Source organism: Temnothorax nylanderi, unplaced genomic scaffold (genome assembly GCF_030848795.1).
Source record: "Temnothorax nylanderi isolate EJ_2023f unplaced genomic scaffold, tnyl_v1.0 TNYL_tig0059_pilon, whole genome shotgun sequence".
Lineage (NCBI taxonomy): Eukaryota > Metazoa > Arthropoda > Insecta > Hymenoptera > Formicidae > Temnothorax > Temnothorax nylanderi.
In genome coordinates, this window is record NW_027249121.1 from 330,228 (window position 1) to 347,360 (window position 17,133).

Here is a 17,133-nt window from a genome sequence, read left to right on the forward strand (position 1 = left end):
CTTAATAACATCGACCTCATCCTAATAATAACGGATTATTTTATACTCGGCACCGAAAATTCAAGCTAAAATAACTACTATATCATTATTATAATATTACGGTTATTACATGAAATGTTATTAATACCAATTACAAATTGTTAGAAGTCTATTGAAAATAATTGAAGTATTATTTCTTGCTGAAATCATATAATATTACAAAATTAGATACACTACATATTAAAGTTAACAACTCGTACATAAATATTGAAATTTCTCTGTTAGTAAAATAAAAACGACGATTATGTGAAAAAAATTTCGATTATTATCTTCATGCAGTCTTTATATGAATATAGGGCAAAAACATTGGATGTCAAAGCGCACAGCTGCTAGATTACTGAGACATTAGTAAGAATGATGCAATGTTCTATTTTTACCATGTAAATATATTATTAAATATATATAAACGTTGCGTTTTTTATATTTCCAGAGACAAGTAATTCATTAATTTTATTTTTATCATAAAATTTAGTTAAATCAGTTGAACAAATGCTAGCATAATTATTATTAACCCAAGAAATAAATCAACCTAAATAATGTAAAATGCTGTACAAATTTAAATAAATTATATATATAATATTTAAACGAATGCTTTTTCTCTTGAGAAAATTGTTTCAGTTCAACGTTTTGTCAATGTAATTGTCCATTCATTATTGTAATTGCTGATATTGTTCCTTGATATAATTCAAATTATATTAAAATGAAATATAAATACACAAATAAAATATAGAATGTCGGTTAAAAATTAAAATCGATCAGTAGCTATTACATTACATTATAGCAATCTAATATAATTATGTAATTGTAATGTAATCATATGTAATTTTGGTATACATTATTTAAAAATTTAATTACTGACAAAATAATTTTAGTGCTCCACGTAACATTTCTTCGATCATGAAATGGAACAAATATTTATTTAATAACAATGCAACAAAAATAATATATTCTGATAAAATATTTTTCTCTCTCGTATGAAAAAAATTCTTTTAAAAAAGATCAAATATACGAACATTAATTTTATTACAACTATTAAAATATTTAAAACTACTGAAACATAGAGAAACCCTGACTTTCAGAAAATGGAAACAATTATAACTTTTTATATTATATTATAATTACGATTTTTAATAAGTTGGCACATGTAGTATAAAACAATTACATTGTCCCACTTACAATTAGTTTCTTTAGTAGCGCCGTTGTACACGAATTTTTTATATCCTTTACCGAATGTTACAGAAGTGGTGAAAATAGTTTTTCCACGGTCGCCTTTGCGCGAAGAAACATCTTCGGAAACGCTCGTGCTTGACACAGATGCGAGAAAGAGAGTTAAAAGCTTGTACGCGCTTGTAGTCTTAAATATCCCCGACACGGACACTTCCATTTCCGAGTGTTTCCGCCGAGGAGGAGAAGTATCATCGTAGGAAATTATGGCCACGGTACGGAATATAAGAGTCAGCGACAGTCACGAACGATGATCCCCCCCCGTTGTTTCGGAACTCACAGGAATTTCTAGGCGGTCTCCGGTACAATTACACGCGCGAATTAAATTACAATTAACGCCGACATACGCGGCAAACACGGTGACGAAATAAAAGAAAGCCGGTGTAAATTCTTTTAAAGTTTAATCATTTAAGTCGATGTGGCTGAATATTGCGGGCCCTACATTGCCAATCCATGCAAGTGTGTTATTTTCACACGCATAAACGGTTAAAAATGACACATTTGACTAAAGCTCTTTTTACATGTTTCTTCATGTGTTAAATTGTCATTTAACACGTTTAATCGTATTAAATTAAAAGTTAATGCGTTCAATCGTGTTAAATGACGTGATTTAAAACGGAAAGAAATGTGTAAGAAGAGCTCCAGTTAAAATAACATATTTGGACTTGCAGTGTAGATAACGATTCAGCGTCTCACCGTTGTATCAGTCGATAGACGCGATATTCGCCCACGAAGCAAAGTTACACCCTTCGAAGATCGGATCAATGATTATAATCTGATTATTCATGGCGCAGCGACGACGATTGCACTTTATATACCTATTGAACTTTACCGTCGTACGAGTTGTGCGATAATTATGCTCGATAAAGGGCGCGGTGTCCCGGACGACTTTCCACTTCGAAAAAGCGACTCCTCCCTCGGGGTGCGTTGCTTCGATAAAGGAGACACGCCTGGCGAGATGGAGATAATGCAAAGGCACGCGTAAGCTTACTCGCGAGTTCCACGGAGTGATAAGAACCGGTTTGCGGATATTGACGATCTCTGGAGTAATGGCAAAATATCCGAGACATCCTGCGCATCCTGCTTTAATAAGAAAAGCTAACGCTATATTTTAAAATTAATATAAAAAACGTCTCATTGGATTCATACTGGTAGCAATTAATTGCCTATTTCTATTGCGATTTGTTGGAGTTTTCCTGATTACACTGAAAGAAATGGACCCTGTCCATTGTCTCAATTAAAATGGTCCACCTGCGCAAGTATCTAACGGCGAAGTTAAGAATAACTCCGTGCGGATTCCAATGACAACATCCAGAACCTTCCGACTGTTTATCGATGTTCGGAAAGGAAGAAGTGGAAATTAGTGAACTCAGAAGTACACCTTGCAAACGGAAAGCGGGGGAGAAATTCGTTACGCCCTCTTCGCGGAGGCGGGTGTTGCCCTCCTCTAAGAAGAAAACGGGAGAGGCTGAGAAGGAAAACGAGAGAAAGAGAGAGAGAGAGAGAGAGAGAGAGAGAGAGAGAGAGAGAGAGGAGAGAGAGAGGGAGAGAAGAGAGAGGAAGGGAAGGAGGAAGGGAGAGAGATAAGGGAAATACTGGTTTGGCATCTACGCAATTTCCTTCATTAGCATCGAATTTCCGCAGGATACTCCCTTCCCACTCCATCTTGCCACTCTATCAACGTGTTTCTCTCCATCTCTCGCAGCTCTCTCGTCCTTCGTCCCCCTTTCTCAATCGCTATCTACATCCCCGGCTTTCCCTCTCGTCTCGCTCACGGCGAATCCCGGCGTGCATCCCCCTTGATATCCCAACTGCCTCTTTCTGTCTCCGTCAACGCGTCCCACCAAATCTCGGGACTCGAGATTGAAATACACGGTATCCGCGTTGTCGCCGCCCATTGCAATTTGGTTAGTAAACTGAAGCCCGCTAAATATATGCGTAGACGCGCGTAAGGAGAGCGAGAGATAGCTAGAAAGGATCCGACGGATCTGATATTAACGTCGACTTTCGCACGACTAACAATAAGAACCTGTCAATTGTGTGTGTGTGAATGAAGAATGTTAGTAGCGCTAACAATAAGTCGCGCAATCCTATAAGTCTCAAATCATAAATCTTGTAGGTCGTTAGATATTAGATAATGTAAAGCTAATCAATTCATTTTGATTTTAAGTAGAGAAGTTTGCTTTAGAAAGGCGTATAAATATACAGAATATGGTAAAATATGAAATATTTTATCGGGGAGCTCTTTGACCAGTCTAAAATATAGTCTCTCGCTTAATGCACCTTCAAACTCGATATTGCTATCTACAGTTCGTTTTCCCTCTACGATACGCACGAATCATGTCGCCTTGGTCGCAATCGAGATGAAAACAGTGCATTTAATGCTTTTTAATGGTTTTTCATTTGCAACGCCATTGTTGCGTGTCGCGGGCACAGCATCGGATAAATGAATTACTTATAGGCCGCGGCGTTCACAAGAGCGCAATTGGGTGTACAACAATTGGGCATACGCATTGGCGTACAACAATAGAGCGTAAATGTATAGGTGGGATAATTCGATTATGCCTCATAAAACGTGTGTTGTAAAATTGTTTGATTCCGCGAGAAAAGTAATACGAGTCGTCGCGCGCGCGGAGAACTGCCACTATTGTATAATATGTCAATTCTAATCTCGAACGTCATTGAAAATATCTCAAAATAATGTTAAGTAATCAAATTAGCCGTGTATTGTTGCGCGATCCAAAATTAACAGTTTATCCATAGAATACAGAAATTAATTGAGGCTCTCTCTCTCTCTCTCTCTCTCTCTCTCTCTGTCTTCCTCTTTCTCTCTAAAATACACGGATTGCTCCTCCGACCTACTTACGAACTTAATTTTAACCCGAGCTTCTTTAGATTCCAAAGATTAAATAAAGACATTAACAAATTACAAATTCATTCAAGAGAACGACCGCACTAATTGTGCGTGTCTGCAAGACGAAAGAATAAACATTCTGTGCTTCCAACTTCTTTACATCTGTTTTCACACGTGTATCAGAATAGACATCCGTTGGATTCGCACCGAAATATCGAAATGGACATGACAGAATCGATATGAAGGATCTTTGAAATAGATTTAAAGAGACGAATGCATCTCTCATGTAAAACCGTTTGCTAAATCACATCATATCTCGTGTGCAAAGCGCAAAGTGCACTCTGTCCGCTGCATCGTCCGCACCCCTAGTCGATGCCGTCCGAGATCAAATATCGTTTGCCTTGATTCTCAACGACGACCGAAATGCAATTTTCGCGCAAACTCCGGCACGAACCCAAACTCCGCGCGAGCTACGAGGCGTCGATGTAAACTACGACTAACCAGGAACCGGGTTTGCGAGTGATCGAATTTGATGACACTCGGCGGGTTTGGGGAACGGACGAAAATACCACTACACACACGGTCATCTCGCGAATCGGAAATAAATCGAATATGAATCGTTTCGAGCTTTGTAAAATTGTAATAGACTAAAAAAATAATTGCTCTCGTCTGATTACTAAAGATGAGGGCAGTTCTATTGATAAAAAAGCTTTTGTGCCGAATAGAAAATGTATAATGTATCTGTACGAAAATACGAGAATTGTATCACATTTTAAGTAGACGTTCTTACTAAAAATAACTGAAAACGTGAAAATAATTTATATTTTCAAAGTACAAATAATAAACTATCCGTAAATGTCGAGGTAACAAAAATACCTTTGATCAATGATATCTATTATACGTATATTAACGTTAAATATTACTACTACATTATAAAATATATTGTGATAAAAAATCTTTTATATAAAAATCCTCGAATTGAAGATGCATTCGCGCAGGGAACAAGCACGAAGTCTTGTCGGCTAAACCGAGCGGGAAAGAAGGAAAATGAAAAGACCACGGTGAGATAAAGGGGTGATGGTAGCGCGATATCGAATGTCGGATTGCTGCCGTCGGGCTGCGGAAAAAGGAGTTCCAAAAGGGGTACGGCGAAATTGCGGAAGAATTGCGATGCACATACCTATAAAAGACGGCCTGTCAATAGCATGGACCCGCTGCCGCCGCGCCGTGCGCGATTTCAATCGGTATCTTCTCTCCCCCTTTCTCTCCTCTTTCTCCTCTAAAGCGATACGTGGTGCATACAAGGCGCCGCGGCCGTATGCATGTCACAGGGTGCTTCCACCTGCGCAAGCACAGGAGCGGATTTCTGCGTGAAAGCTAACGGGACGGGATATGGGTAAGCAAGGAAATTGAGACAGCATAATTTCGAGGTGAGATGAATTTCCAAGTCTATCGGCATTCAAACAGAAGAGGATGCGCCAATCTTCATTACAAGAAATAAATGTAATTTCTGTGCTTGTGTCTCTGTAGCATCTGGAAGTCTGAATAAGATAGAGAAAAGAAAGAGAAACTTGATAAACAATTGCGAGAACTTTTTCCTTCTCAAAAAGTTTTCCTCAATCGTAAACTTCGAGCTTTATTCGCCGCAATTGAAATTCGTACAATTTTTCTAAATTCAAGTTGTAACTCAAAAGAAATTGTTTCAGTTCCAATACTTTTACCGTATTTATGCAACATGTTCCTATGGAAAAAATGATTGAGTTTTCTGGTTTATCCGTGGTCGGGTTTATCCGTGATCACTTCTTTTCTTACAGTAATCAATTCAATTATTAGTTTCAATCCCCAAGAAGTCAGTAATCCGCCCCTGCGAAAGAGCACGGGAGAATACCCTTCGGGACGCGTATTCGCAATCCCGAATAAAACTTGTCCGAGAAATTTCCTATCGCGACTCATTCCGCCGCGTCTTATTTCGTGGTCGAAAGGATTTCGCGGGAATCGAAAATTTCTCGGCCTCGGCCAATGCAGTTGACAGGCACACGAAGGAGAAGAATCGAGACTTCGAGGATCGTCCGTGAAGCATCGCGTGATGCGATAAAAAAGAAGTATCATACGAATTTACGTGAAAAGAATTCGCGTTAATACTGACCGACGATTTGTCGAAATCGGGATCAGTGTATATATACGCTGTTATATACAATAAGCGTTTTGGGAAATTACAGAAATTACTGTAGATTCCTAAGCTTCATAATTTTTCGATTCACGATAATGCCGGTTGATAATTTGCGAAATCGAGAGCAAGAGTATATGGTCACGTTTAATTCCTATCTGTATCTCAATTACTGCACGAGCAAGTCCGTTTTGCGTGTCCGCTTAGCGATGATAAGGGTAAAATACAATATCTAGAGAAAGTTGTTCAAAAAATTATGTTTGGAGAGCTTGATAAAAATATCTCCAAGAGTAAAGTTAATTTTTTAAATATAACATCAATCGTTACAAGAAAATGCGTTTCACCTACCGTTTCACCTTACTCCCTACAAGCGAGCATGTAGCCCACAGAAGTAAGTTTTCGTGTAGCAATACACGGAATCAAATTGCAAAATGCAATTACGAGCTAACCAGGTAATCTCCTGGGACGCCGAAATAACAAAAGGAAATGTCTCACAATCTTTTTATTTTATTTAGTTCGAAAACACTTGTATATTTCGAAAAATGATTATATATATAATCATTCAACGATTTTTTGTAAATATTTATAACATAAATATTTATATGTATACGTATATAATATTACATTTGTACATTTCAAAAAATGATTTTATATATATATGTATATATATAATCATTTAACGTTTTTTTTGTAAATATTTATAATATAAATATTTATACAATATAAATTTATTTTATAAATTTATGAATATTATATAAATTTTTAAATTGATGAATATTATATAAATTTATAAATTTATAAATTTATATAATATCTATATAAATGATTAGGCAGCTTCGCGATATCACCTTTATTCTTGAAAATATGAAAGCATTTCATAATAATGTTTTATCTTTATATAAAATAATTTGCGAGCAGTAAAAGCGCTATAATTCTCCTATAAATACCAATTTGCTAATATTTTAAACTATATCTAAACGAGGACGTACGAATAAAACGTCGCGTGTCCCGACCGAAAGATACGCGGCCTACTTCGGCGACGAGCTTTTTCGAGCTTGCGAATAACGTAAGCGTGATAAAATCGCCGCGGCAGATTCGCCGTCGCGTCTCTTTTCACAATCGGGATAAAACGGCGATCGACAAAAGAAAAAAAATCACGTCAGAAATTGAGGTCTCGCAAACTCAGCTTCGAAATTGCAAACGGATCGACCGCGACGCGGCGCGAGAGACCGGCGTCTAGAGAGAGGGGAGAGAGAGAGAGAGGAAAATGCAAAATATACCTGCTATAAGATGCTGCGTTATCTCGCGCGGGCGCAGGCTTTTGCGTAACGCGCGCGCCAACGACGTTTCGTGATAATCGAGGTGCGATGAGAATTTTCAACGAGTACCCTGTAATATTACGCACTCACCGATTTCGTAGTCCCCGCACTCCCCGTTCTCCCGTCACTGAATCGCTGCGTTATGGCCGCCGTGCCGTATTCTCGCGAACCTCCCTGCGGCGAACAGAAAACGATTAGCATTTCAATGGTATTTCAGTGAATCGTAACATCCAACGTGTTGTATTCAATATTATAATCATATAATAAGCATGCGAATAATACCTTTTCGCCGAATTCCACACGAGACGGCAGAAATTGAATCAAGTGTCCACGACCGACGAAAGAAGCCGCACGCAGAACACCGAGGTGAAGAAACGACAGATTCGACAGAGCCGCGATCGGTAATGGCGGAAAAGGAAACCGCGGATGGTAGGTATCATCTGATTGGTCGAATGACGTCACATGACTGATTCAAGTTGAGCCGAATTGAAAGCAAACGCGGGAGAGGTTTTTCTGCAAGAGAATCGAGAGATACTTCGTAAATCTCTATTAATCGACGGATAAATTATTCTCTATCGCGGATAATAGCAACCGCTGGTAACATCGATAGCTGTGCAGCTATGAGAAGTGCGGCTGCAATTTTGGTTTGAATAAGTTTCGGTGATTTGAACAAGTAACTTGAAAATAGTAACGGCACGAACGCGAAATTGGTGCGTGTTCGATGTTACACTTTCTGCACTCGTTTTCTTCCCGCTTTTTCTCCGCGAGATCTGCATATGGCTGTTTCATTTTACTAACAACAGATGCAAAAGGAGACGAACCAGAAAATTACGCGTCGCGTTTGCGTTCTCTTCTAAGAGCAGAAAGCGCACAGCAATTCGCACGTGAAATATGATATAAACGCATTGCTTACGTGTCATTTTTTCCTTCTTACCACGATTTCTCCCCCAAATGTAACGCGTACGTGTTTTTCTCGACTCGCGATACCGTGCGAGAGCCGAGAGGAGAGGTGCGAATTACCGACGGACAATGGCACCAGATGGCGGCTTCCCGGCTTCGAAAGGGCGCCAACGGAAAATTAAAAATCCATACGTAGCGCGGAGCGCGGCGCCGGCCCCGTGGGGGTGGGTGACGTCACGCTCGCCCACCCTGAGAGAAAACATCCCCGGCGAGAGGATGGCGGCTCGCCCCCGTCCGACAGCGCGTAGGATCCCGGACCGCCTGGACGTCGTTGCGTCGTAGAGGACGCGAGGTGGAGAGTGGTGGAGAGCGCGCGCGAGAGTCGAAACGATCGACGTGAAGCGTGAAGCGAGTGTCGCCAGTCGCCCTGAAGGTTGCCGCGAAGCGGGGGACGGCGCTGTGCAACGAGTGCGGCGACGGCGACGGCGACGACGCCCGACGGCGGCGACAGAAACGGGGACGGCGACTGACACTGACGGCGGCCGGGGTGCAACAAGCGTCCGCGCGCCGGGACAAACATGAGCGAGCGGAACTCGCGGCTGCTTGCGAGGCTCGACCTGTGCGTCGCGAATCGCTCCGAGTTTGCCGGAACGGGTGAGTAGGACTCCGTCTTTCGCGAAATTGCTCCCGGAGCTCGGAGGCCGGACTCCCGCGGCTATTAACTCTCGCCGAGCTCGCGCGCCGGGAGGGCGAGAGTTTAAAAGGGCGGAGGAAGCTGGCCCCGGAGAAGGTTGATCACGGTCTCGCGATTTGCCTTTGTCGCGAATAAGTATTGCGATTCTTTCATTATGATATCTACTGATCGTAGTGCAAACGTGAGGAAGGTAAGTCGAGGCCAGCGACGTTGGTGCACCCGATACCTGAACCTGACTCCCATCTCCACGCAGGAAACTGAGAAGAATAACGCGCTATTGAACATGGCGATCCCGGAAACCTCTTATTACGTTTCTTAAAGGTCCCTCCCTCCCTCTCTCTCTCTCTCTCTCAGAAATTGATCTCGAGCTGTACGCGTCGCGTTGACGGTGGTGGTTTCGAGGAGAATGTGTGTCACGCAGTTCTCATCCTTGCGACGCAATAACTTCAAATAAGTATATATATATATATATATACGTAACTGTGCAAAATTTGCAGATTTTCCACGAGAGGATTAATTTTTGCGACGAAGATTAACAGCGAGACGTGTGCGTCACAGTTTCGTATGTCCAAAAATCGCAAAAAGTCGCTGGATCTCGATAAACGCTTTAAAGCATTTGTAGCAAATGGATCGCAGCCTGGATTTCGCGTATACGCGAACTAAAACTTTTCTTTCGCCCCAGCGAATCCTAAGCCACGTAAAATTGTTTATGTCTTGTTTCATAACGTTGTTTATTACGAGCTTTAAATTTTCAATTTTCTCATATCGAGATAGAAAATTCACATCGTTAAACGTGACAGCGTGATACGTGTGCCATTTTTCAAAATTTTTAAACGCCACCCTCTCACTTACCGAGCGATGAGAATGATCTGTGGAAGCAAATGGCCGTAATAAAGGGTTTTATACGTCCCGCATACCCTTCCCATCCACCGTCACCCCGTATTAATTACGCTCTTATTAACACCGTTGGGATACAGGCGATACAGCTGCTGTACTTGTTGGAAGAGATAAGTTACTGCATGGTTCGCATCGAAAATCGCGCTCGACGAATTAGCTCGGATTTATTCATTAGCGGTACCAATACCGAATTTCTTGATATTCTTAGGATTACAAGGCTGTCATTATAATTTACGTTTCGCCAGAATCACTGCTTGCATGGAATTTTACTCGAGCTTTGCATAGTAATTGCGTGTAAGCCATGTCCTTTTTCAATTATCTGGAGAAGATGCGATTTAATCTGTCTGGAGGACGGATTAAATTACATTTAAACTACTTGACACATTTCCATGGAAAGCGAGTATGTTATGCGCATACTGATTGAGTAAAAAGAATTTGGGACACTCTAAAATAAAATATATGGAATACAATTAAATGGAGCTATGCTATTCTAATGTAAGATTCTATTTTTAAATCCATATGATTAAAATTTCTGAATATATATTTCTGAAGTAATACTCCAAATATATTTTGAAATATTTCTGTATAATATAAAAAAATTGAAATTGATGAACTCTCATATTCATTATCGTATCATATTAAAAACAGATTTCTATAATTTTCTGTCCTTATTGCTATTCTACTTCTGCGTTACACGATTGCCTCAACTTTAGTCTTAAAATAACAACGCGTGAGATTTCAAATTGTACATAATAAACATCATGTTATCCTTAAATGATATACATGCGCAATATCTTTGTGGTTATCATCATTCTAAACGACATCCGTACATTTATCGCTCATTAATCGCTCATTTATTGTTGCCAAGATGTACGTCGGAAAGCAAAGGACATGGCACACCTGTAGATATGAAATGCCGGACTAGTGCGAGAAGCGAGCGGCCGACCAGTAGAGGCAGAGCAAACGAGAAGCAGAGCAAAGTAGTGAAGAAAGGGTAGAGAGCAAGCACGTAGAGCGAGGGAGAGAAAGTGCTAGAGAAAAAAAAAGAGCATTCTCCGTCGCTGAAAATTTGCGTGGCGCGCAAAAATTAGCGGAAAGAATGAGTCACGCTCAACAGCATGTGCTTGCGAGCGCGATAGTCCTCGCGCTGTTAGTGGTATTTGGCATCCACGTCTTCCTGTTTCCCATGTACACGTCGACCCCGCCGGCACGTCACATGAAGATCTTCGCGTACGAGCAGGCGCTCTGTCGCACGAACCTGAAGAACGTCCGTATACCGGCGTCGGAGTTGCGCAACAATCCCTGCCCCAAGTACGGCATAGTTTCGGCGGTACAGGGCGGTAGGCTGGGCAACCAGATCTGGGAATACGCCTCCGTGTGGGCGACCGCCCGAAGGACCGGCCTGGAGCCGTTCATGCCGCGCTGCATCCTCAAGACTCTGGAGGAACACTTCGAGAACCTCAGCATCCCACCGCTCAGCTATATTGGCAGATGTACGCTGGACGTCAGTCAGGTGGTTAATTCGCTTAGTCAGTGGAACAGCACGGAGCAAAACATCATTATACCCAGGTTAGCATCATTGGAGATTTTACATACACAAATGCATGAATAAATGCATGAATAAAATGATACAGAACAAAATAAGCAATTGAAAATATAAAGAGCATAGAGCCGTAAGTCGGCTCCCATGTTCTTTATATGTTCAATTGATTTTTTAATCGTCTGAGCCTTCATTCCTTATATAGAATAAAATAAGTTTTATAATTCTCTCTTAATCTTTTAAAATATTTAAATTAAATAAGAATTGAATTCTTTCTCAGGCACGCGGCTTATTGGTCTTTGATATTAGTCTGGCTGGACGATGTACGGCGGGAATTTACGTTTAAACCGAGTCTAAGGATCTACGCGGAGAAAGTATTGAAACGCGTGGCGGAGAAGTTCAACCTGTCCTCGCCGACCTACGTCAGCGTACACGTGCGCAGAACCGACTACGTAGATTACCTCTGGCAGAAGTTGAAGACGCGGCCGGCGCCGGTAAATTACTACCTGTCGGCGATGGATTACTTCGCCGGCAAGTACAGCAACGTGGTCTTCGTAGTGACGAGCGATAATATCGCCTGGTGCAAGTATAACTTGCGCAGCAAGCGTCATCGAATCAGCTTCGTGTCGGAGAACGATGGCAAGGGCCCGGGGAAAGATCTGGCGGTCTTGTCCGCGTGCAATCATAGCATAATAGATTACGGTACTTACGGCTCCTTCGGGGCCATTTTGGCCGCCGGCGAAACCGTAGTTTACAATGTAACAACATACTTTTCTACGTTGATCGCTGACGTTCTACCAAACTGGAGGATAATGAGTTGAACGAGAAAATCAAATAATCCGTAAAGCTAACAGATCACATTTACGTTACGTCGTACGCGTACATTTTTTTGTAATACATAATCTTTTCGAAAGTCGATAAATTATTCTTGAAAACTTTTAATTAATTTACAACGAGAGAGTTTCCGGAAACTTATGGTTCCTTTTCAATGCCAGTAAAGTACAAAATTTGCAATTCAACGTTGAAATTAATTAACACAACTCTTATCAGACCGCAGACCAAGTGTGTACAAGCCACATAGATAATCATCGTACATTTACATCTGCTATTTATGCGAGTATATGGTAATTTTGAACTACTTGAAAGTGTATCTTGCCTTTCCCCTATCTAGATAATATACATACGCTCATATATTTTCTTTTTATTTATCACGCAAATGCGTAAGGATCTCGCTAGTAGTAAAATGAAAGTGTGTTGCTACATCACATGAATATATAAATTTTATATGTATAAATGCGTCATACTGCTTAACGATGTTAAGCATATATTACGCTCTCATTTAAATTGAGTGTGCGCACCAAGTTATAAATCGATGCACCTTTAAACGTAGCGAGCGAATCTTTAAAGGAACTCGAGGAAAAGGTTTACAATGGAACAATGGACCACTAATATCTAAAATTAAAACAGATGCTTATTTTTTCTACGACTCTGATACACACTCGACACGGCCGTAAAAATTTAATGAAAAGGAAAAGCAGCGTAGATCGAATGTTCTTTTCAGATAAGGTGGTAACCAAACGAGCCTAATTCAAAGAAAGATAAAAAAAAACACGCGTACAGATAAATTCTAAATTTTGCAGTACTCAGAATTATCTGGTTAATCTCTTAGCGTTTCGCGCGATCTTTTCCGAAACCTGGATTTTTTAATATATTATTTCGTAATTTTCTATAATGTAGCCTAGTGTTGTGGGGTTTCAAATTAATTTACACGTTTCAATGTGCATTTCATATCGTAGCAAGCGTGTAACATACACTTCACAGAAACACGAAACCGACGTATTGACAAAACCATCTGTAAATCTTATAATGTACAATGATTTCAACTGTGATTCTATTTCTTATTGTGCCAAAATTCTTAATATACATATAAGCATATATATAAATATATATGTATATATGTATATATATTATATATATACGTATACACATCTATATATGTATTATAAAATTATATCTATACAAAGCGTTGTATAATATTTACAAATCTGTGAGCAAATGATAAATTATTTCTTCACTTAACCGTAAAGTATTATAAAATGGAAAAGTTTACAGACTATTGCTATTATTGCGCGAGAAACGGATGGGAAAATATTTTACATAAAGCCAGTGTTAAAAAATTTATTAACCATGTGACCTGATGTATTTGACTTATAGTGTTTTACAAGTTAGACTAGTCAGTGTCTAATATCTATATGTTAATATCTATATATGAATGTATCTTCAGTGTATTTGTGCCTGCCAGTTGTTAGATATCTGACAAGATGTTGGAACGCAAAGAAAAGTTATACAATTAGTAATAGAATCATGAAAATGTATGAATCGTACATGATATCAGATTTTTTAATATTAACCAATATTAATTGCGACGAGAGATGTGATTGGAGGCAAAAGCATAAATATGTTGAATAATTACTGAGACTATACAACTTCCAGGCATCGATACAATCTACTCTGTACATTCTCTGTGATAATTTTATGTAATTTTTGAGAACATAACGCATAAGCTAAAATGTATTTGTTTTACAGAATAAAAATACTCTGTGTCAAAATTAATTCTATGTATCTATTATGTTTAAAGATAATATTTCAGGTTTTTTCAAGTATCGCTTTTTAGGAATTATCGTTAGATGCATTAAATGCGCGTATTACCGGATATTTTGTATAGTGTACTAGACACATGTCAAGTATTATATGGCTTATTAAAAACTTATTATCTCTTCCATTAAAATATATAAAAATAGCGATAAAGCATGTCACTTGTCGGTATGATTTTCTCAGACAAGGGATATAAATTTTTCATAAATCGATTACATATATAAACATTTATAAAATATATCACTGATTTGAGGTAACGAGACTAGCTGGACCCAAGCCCAATTTTGTACCAGCTATCTTCATCCTCAGAGGCTGAAATCCAAGTTCAGACTTGGGAATTCCGTATTCTTGCAGTTTACTCTCATAAGCCGCTAACAAATCGTCGTGTGCTTTACACACTTTCGCTAATTCATATTGTAGGTCTTGTATTGCAGTATTTTTTCTATTGAGCATATCCTACAAAGAAATATTGTATTACTACCGCATTCGTATCTAATTCAGATGAGCATAATGAGATTGTGTTTAATGCATACCTCTAATTTCTTATTCACACTAACCACCGCCGCAGGATCCAATTGGGCAGCAGCTAACACTTCGCTAATCTGCGCTTCGCGTTGCTCAAGTAAGTCCGACAACTTTTCTAATTTTTTTTCCAAGAGCACATTCTTTAAACCCGTTTTCTGTTGCAGTTCGAATATAGCCGAGACAAATCTAGAATGTAACTCGTCTCTCTCGGATTGACACTAAATAAAATTAGAAAGGTATATATACATTTCGAAGATGTTATATGTTTGAATATGTATATTTAAATGTCTCACTTTTTCAAAACGCAGCTCGAGAACTTCATTCTCCCATTTTAAATTTTCTAAATCTTTTACCGCTATGGACAATCTCCGTTTTGTATTCTGTAATAATCATTAATTCAGTTTTAGTTCTTTATAGCGCTATTATATGCCAAAGTTGTGTTTCAGATACCAACAACTAAGCATTGTTTGTCTTTCTCGTAATTTGCAAGTTGCCGATTAAGTTCGGCAGCCGTTTCCTGCGAAGCTTTCAGGTCAGCCGAATATTTTTTATTCTCTGCTGTCAATTCTCGTACTTGCTTCTTCATACGTTCCTCATTGTTTCTCATTACTTCCATTTGTTCCTGTTAAAAGATTTGCTACGTTAATTAGAAATTCCTCGATTCTTGTTTTCCATAATTATAATTGTGCGATTTATAATAAGGCTTCACCTTCATGCTCTTAATTAACGATAAGTTATTCAGAGTGATATCGTTGTAATAATTTTTCATTTCAGTAAACGCGTTCTCGTGATTCTTTATCAGGTTCGCGATTTGCGCGTTTTTCCTCTCTTCCACTTCGGTTATTTCCATGCGATGCTTCAATATCAAGGACTCATATTGACTAGTTAATTTTTGTTCGTATTTCTGCTCCAATTCTACCGCTTCAGATTCAAATTTCTTCATCATATTGCTCATTTCCTCCGAATTGTGCTGCATTTTGTACGTATAAAAATAAGAGATTTTTTCTCAATTACAATTTACTAAATATGTACATGTAGATTGCAGCAAATCGTTATACATATGTACGTCTTACCAGTTTCAATGCGCGGATTTCGTTCATATACGCCAATTCTTGTTCTTTCTGCACTTTTTTTAGCTCCGTCTTGTCTTTAATAAGCTCGTTTTCTTGCACGACATGATCGTCTTGCGAAAGTTTAAGAGCAACCAGATGATCGGCCTTGGTTTCAGACAAATTAGTCTGATGCTCATACATCAAATGTTTCACTTTCTGCTTGTATAATTTAAGTTCGGCTTCATGGTTCTCTGCTAATTCTTCTTTCTCACGTTCTTTATTTCTAAAGAATTTTAAATGCGTTTACGTAACATCGCAAACAGTTAGTCACCACCACCAAAATACCTGACTACAGCACGTGCTTCATCCAGCTGATGTCTCGTAATTTCCCAAAAAGTTCGCAATTTGTCTCTCTCTAGTTGAAAAAAATTTCTTTCCTCCCGTTCACGTTCCATCTCTTCCAATATCTTATGAGCATATATTTCCAATTGCTCTCTATTCATTTTTGTTGTGTCTACCCCATCGACGTTATCTGTCGCTTTCCCTTTTGCTTTCTTGGGACCCTTTTTATTAATTTTAAATAATTTAATACACAGTTAAGAAACATATTAATTTATAAGAGATGGAAAAGAGAAAATAAAATCATAGATAGAGAATAATCATAGCTACATATATGGAATTATATAAAAATTTAGTGAGAAAGTATGTATTGGCAAAATACTGATAATATTGATAAAAATATTGATAATCTAGCGTTGCAAAGCAATCGTTTATAACAGGTTAATAATTAAAATTAATGAGCTTACCATTTTTATAGATATCAAAAAAGGTGTAAAAAGATTTATGTAATATACCGGTCTCTTCAAGGATTGTAAAAAAAATTAACACGAATAATAATGACGATATCACTAAATCTATAGTCTCACATCAGCTGACTATGTCTGTACAAATCAGTCGGGCTTGACATTTAGAGTGGACTGTTTTGTAAGAACGTTGCTAAGTAACCGTGCCTTGTATATTCTTATTCCTTATATATACAGATATATTTCATGCAACTTTTGGTATAGGGACTCTGACTTTTGGATGCGTCTTTCAAATATAAAATTTATATAAAAAATACATTATATATATATATATATATATATATATATATATATATATATATAATACGATGACGTATTATTGAAATTAATATTCAAAAAATATTTACATATTCAAAAAATATTTACATATTCAAAAAATATTTACATGTTCAATACTTAATTTT

At 38.5% G+C, this 17,133-nt stretch overlaps 3 protein-coding genes across 4 annotated transcripts in view; 1 reads left to right on the top strand and 2 right to left on the bottom strand.

The window, feature by feature from the left end:
- Positions 1 to 7,989, bottom strand: part of Arr1 (arrestin 1) — a 216,428-nt gene extending 208,439 nt beyond the window's left edge. Inside the window, exons 1-2 of the mRNA XM_071707477.1 lie at positions 7,886 to 7,989; positions 7,694 to 7,777 (exon numbers count right to left, since the gene is read on the bottom strand). The gene's annotated coding sequence lies outside the window, so the exon portion shown is untranslated. The remainder of the gene's footprint in view (positions 1 to 7,693; positions 7,778 to 7,885) is intronic.
- A 753-nt stretch (positions 7,990 to 8,742) lies between these two features.
- Positions 8,743 to 14,247, top strand: LOC139773209 (galactoside alpha-(1,2)-fucosyltransferase 2). Of its 2 annotated transcripts, none has more exons than XM_071707480.1 (3): positions 8,743 to 9,157; positions 10,963 to 11,663; positions 11,915 to 14,247. In XM_071707480.1, the coding sequence occupies exons 2-3, from the start codon at positions 11,194 to 11,196 to the stop codon at positions 12,453 to 12,455; spliced, it is 1,011 nt and encodes a 336-aa protein (XP_071563581.1). In that variant the 5' UTR covers positions 8,743 to 9,157; positions 10,963 to 11,193; the 3' UTR covers positions 12,456 to 14,247. The 2 variants fall into 2 exon arrangements, with proteins under 2 accessions (XP_071563581.1, XP_071563582.1); XM_071707481.1 differs by lacking the exon at positions 8,743 to 9,157 and adding an exon at positions 9,169 to 9,387.
- On the bottom strand, positions 13,799 to 16,938 carry Gas8 (Growth arrest specific protein 8). Its single transcript, XM_071707479.1, has 8 exons — positions 16,673 to 16,938; positions 16,212 to 16,429; positions 15,888 to 16,149; positions 15,524 to 15,784; positions 15,269 to 15,436; positions 15,108 to 15,194; positions 14,823 to 15,032; positions 13,799 to 14,745 (listed from the first exon to the last, which is right to left on the bottom strand). Exons 1-8 carry the CDS (start codon positions 16,673 to 16,675, stop codon positions 14,530 to 14,532), a joined length of 1,425 nt encoding a protein of 474 aa, XP_071563580.1. The 5' UTR covers positions 16,676 to 16,938; the 3' UTR covers positions 13,799 to 14,529.
- Positions 16,939 to 17,133: the final 195 nt, after the last annotated feature.

What these genes read in the sequence shown, in the direction of transcription:
- LOC139773209 (XM_071707480.1), top strand. Translation starts at nt 11,194, where the DNA reads ATGAGTCACGCTCAACAGCATGTGCTTGCGAGCGCGATAGTCCTCGCG. An exon ending in CAAAACATCATTATACCCAG is followed by an intron (nt 11,664 to 11,914) that starts GTTAGCATCATT and finishes ATTCTTTCTCAG; the next exon opens with GCACGCGGCTTATTGGTCTT.
- Gas8 (XM_071707479.1), bottom strand. An exon ending in GAAGCACGTGCTGTAGTCAG is followed by an intron (nt 16,150 to 16,211) that starts GTATTTTGGTGG and finishes AAAATTCTTTAG; the next exon opens with AAATAAAGAACGTGAGAAAG. An exon ending in GTGTGAATAAGAAATTAGAG is followed by an intron (nt 14,746 to 14,822) that starts GTATGCATTAAA and finishes ATTTCTTTGTAG; the next exon opens with GATATGCTCAATAGAAAAAA.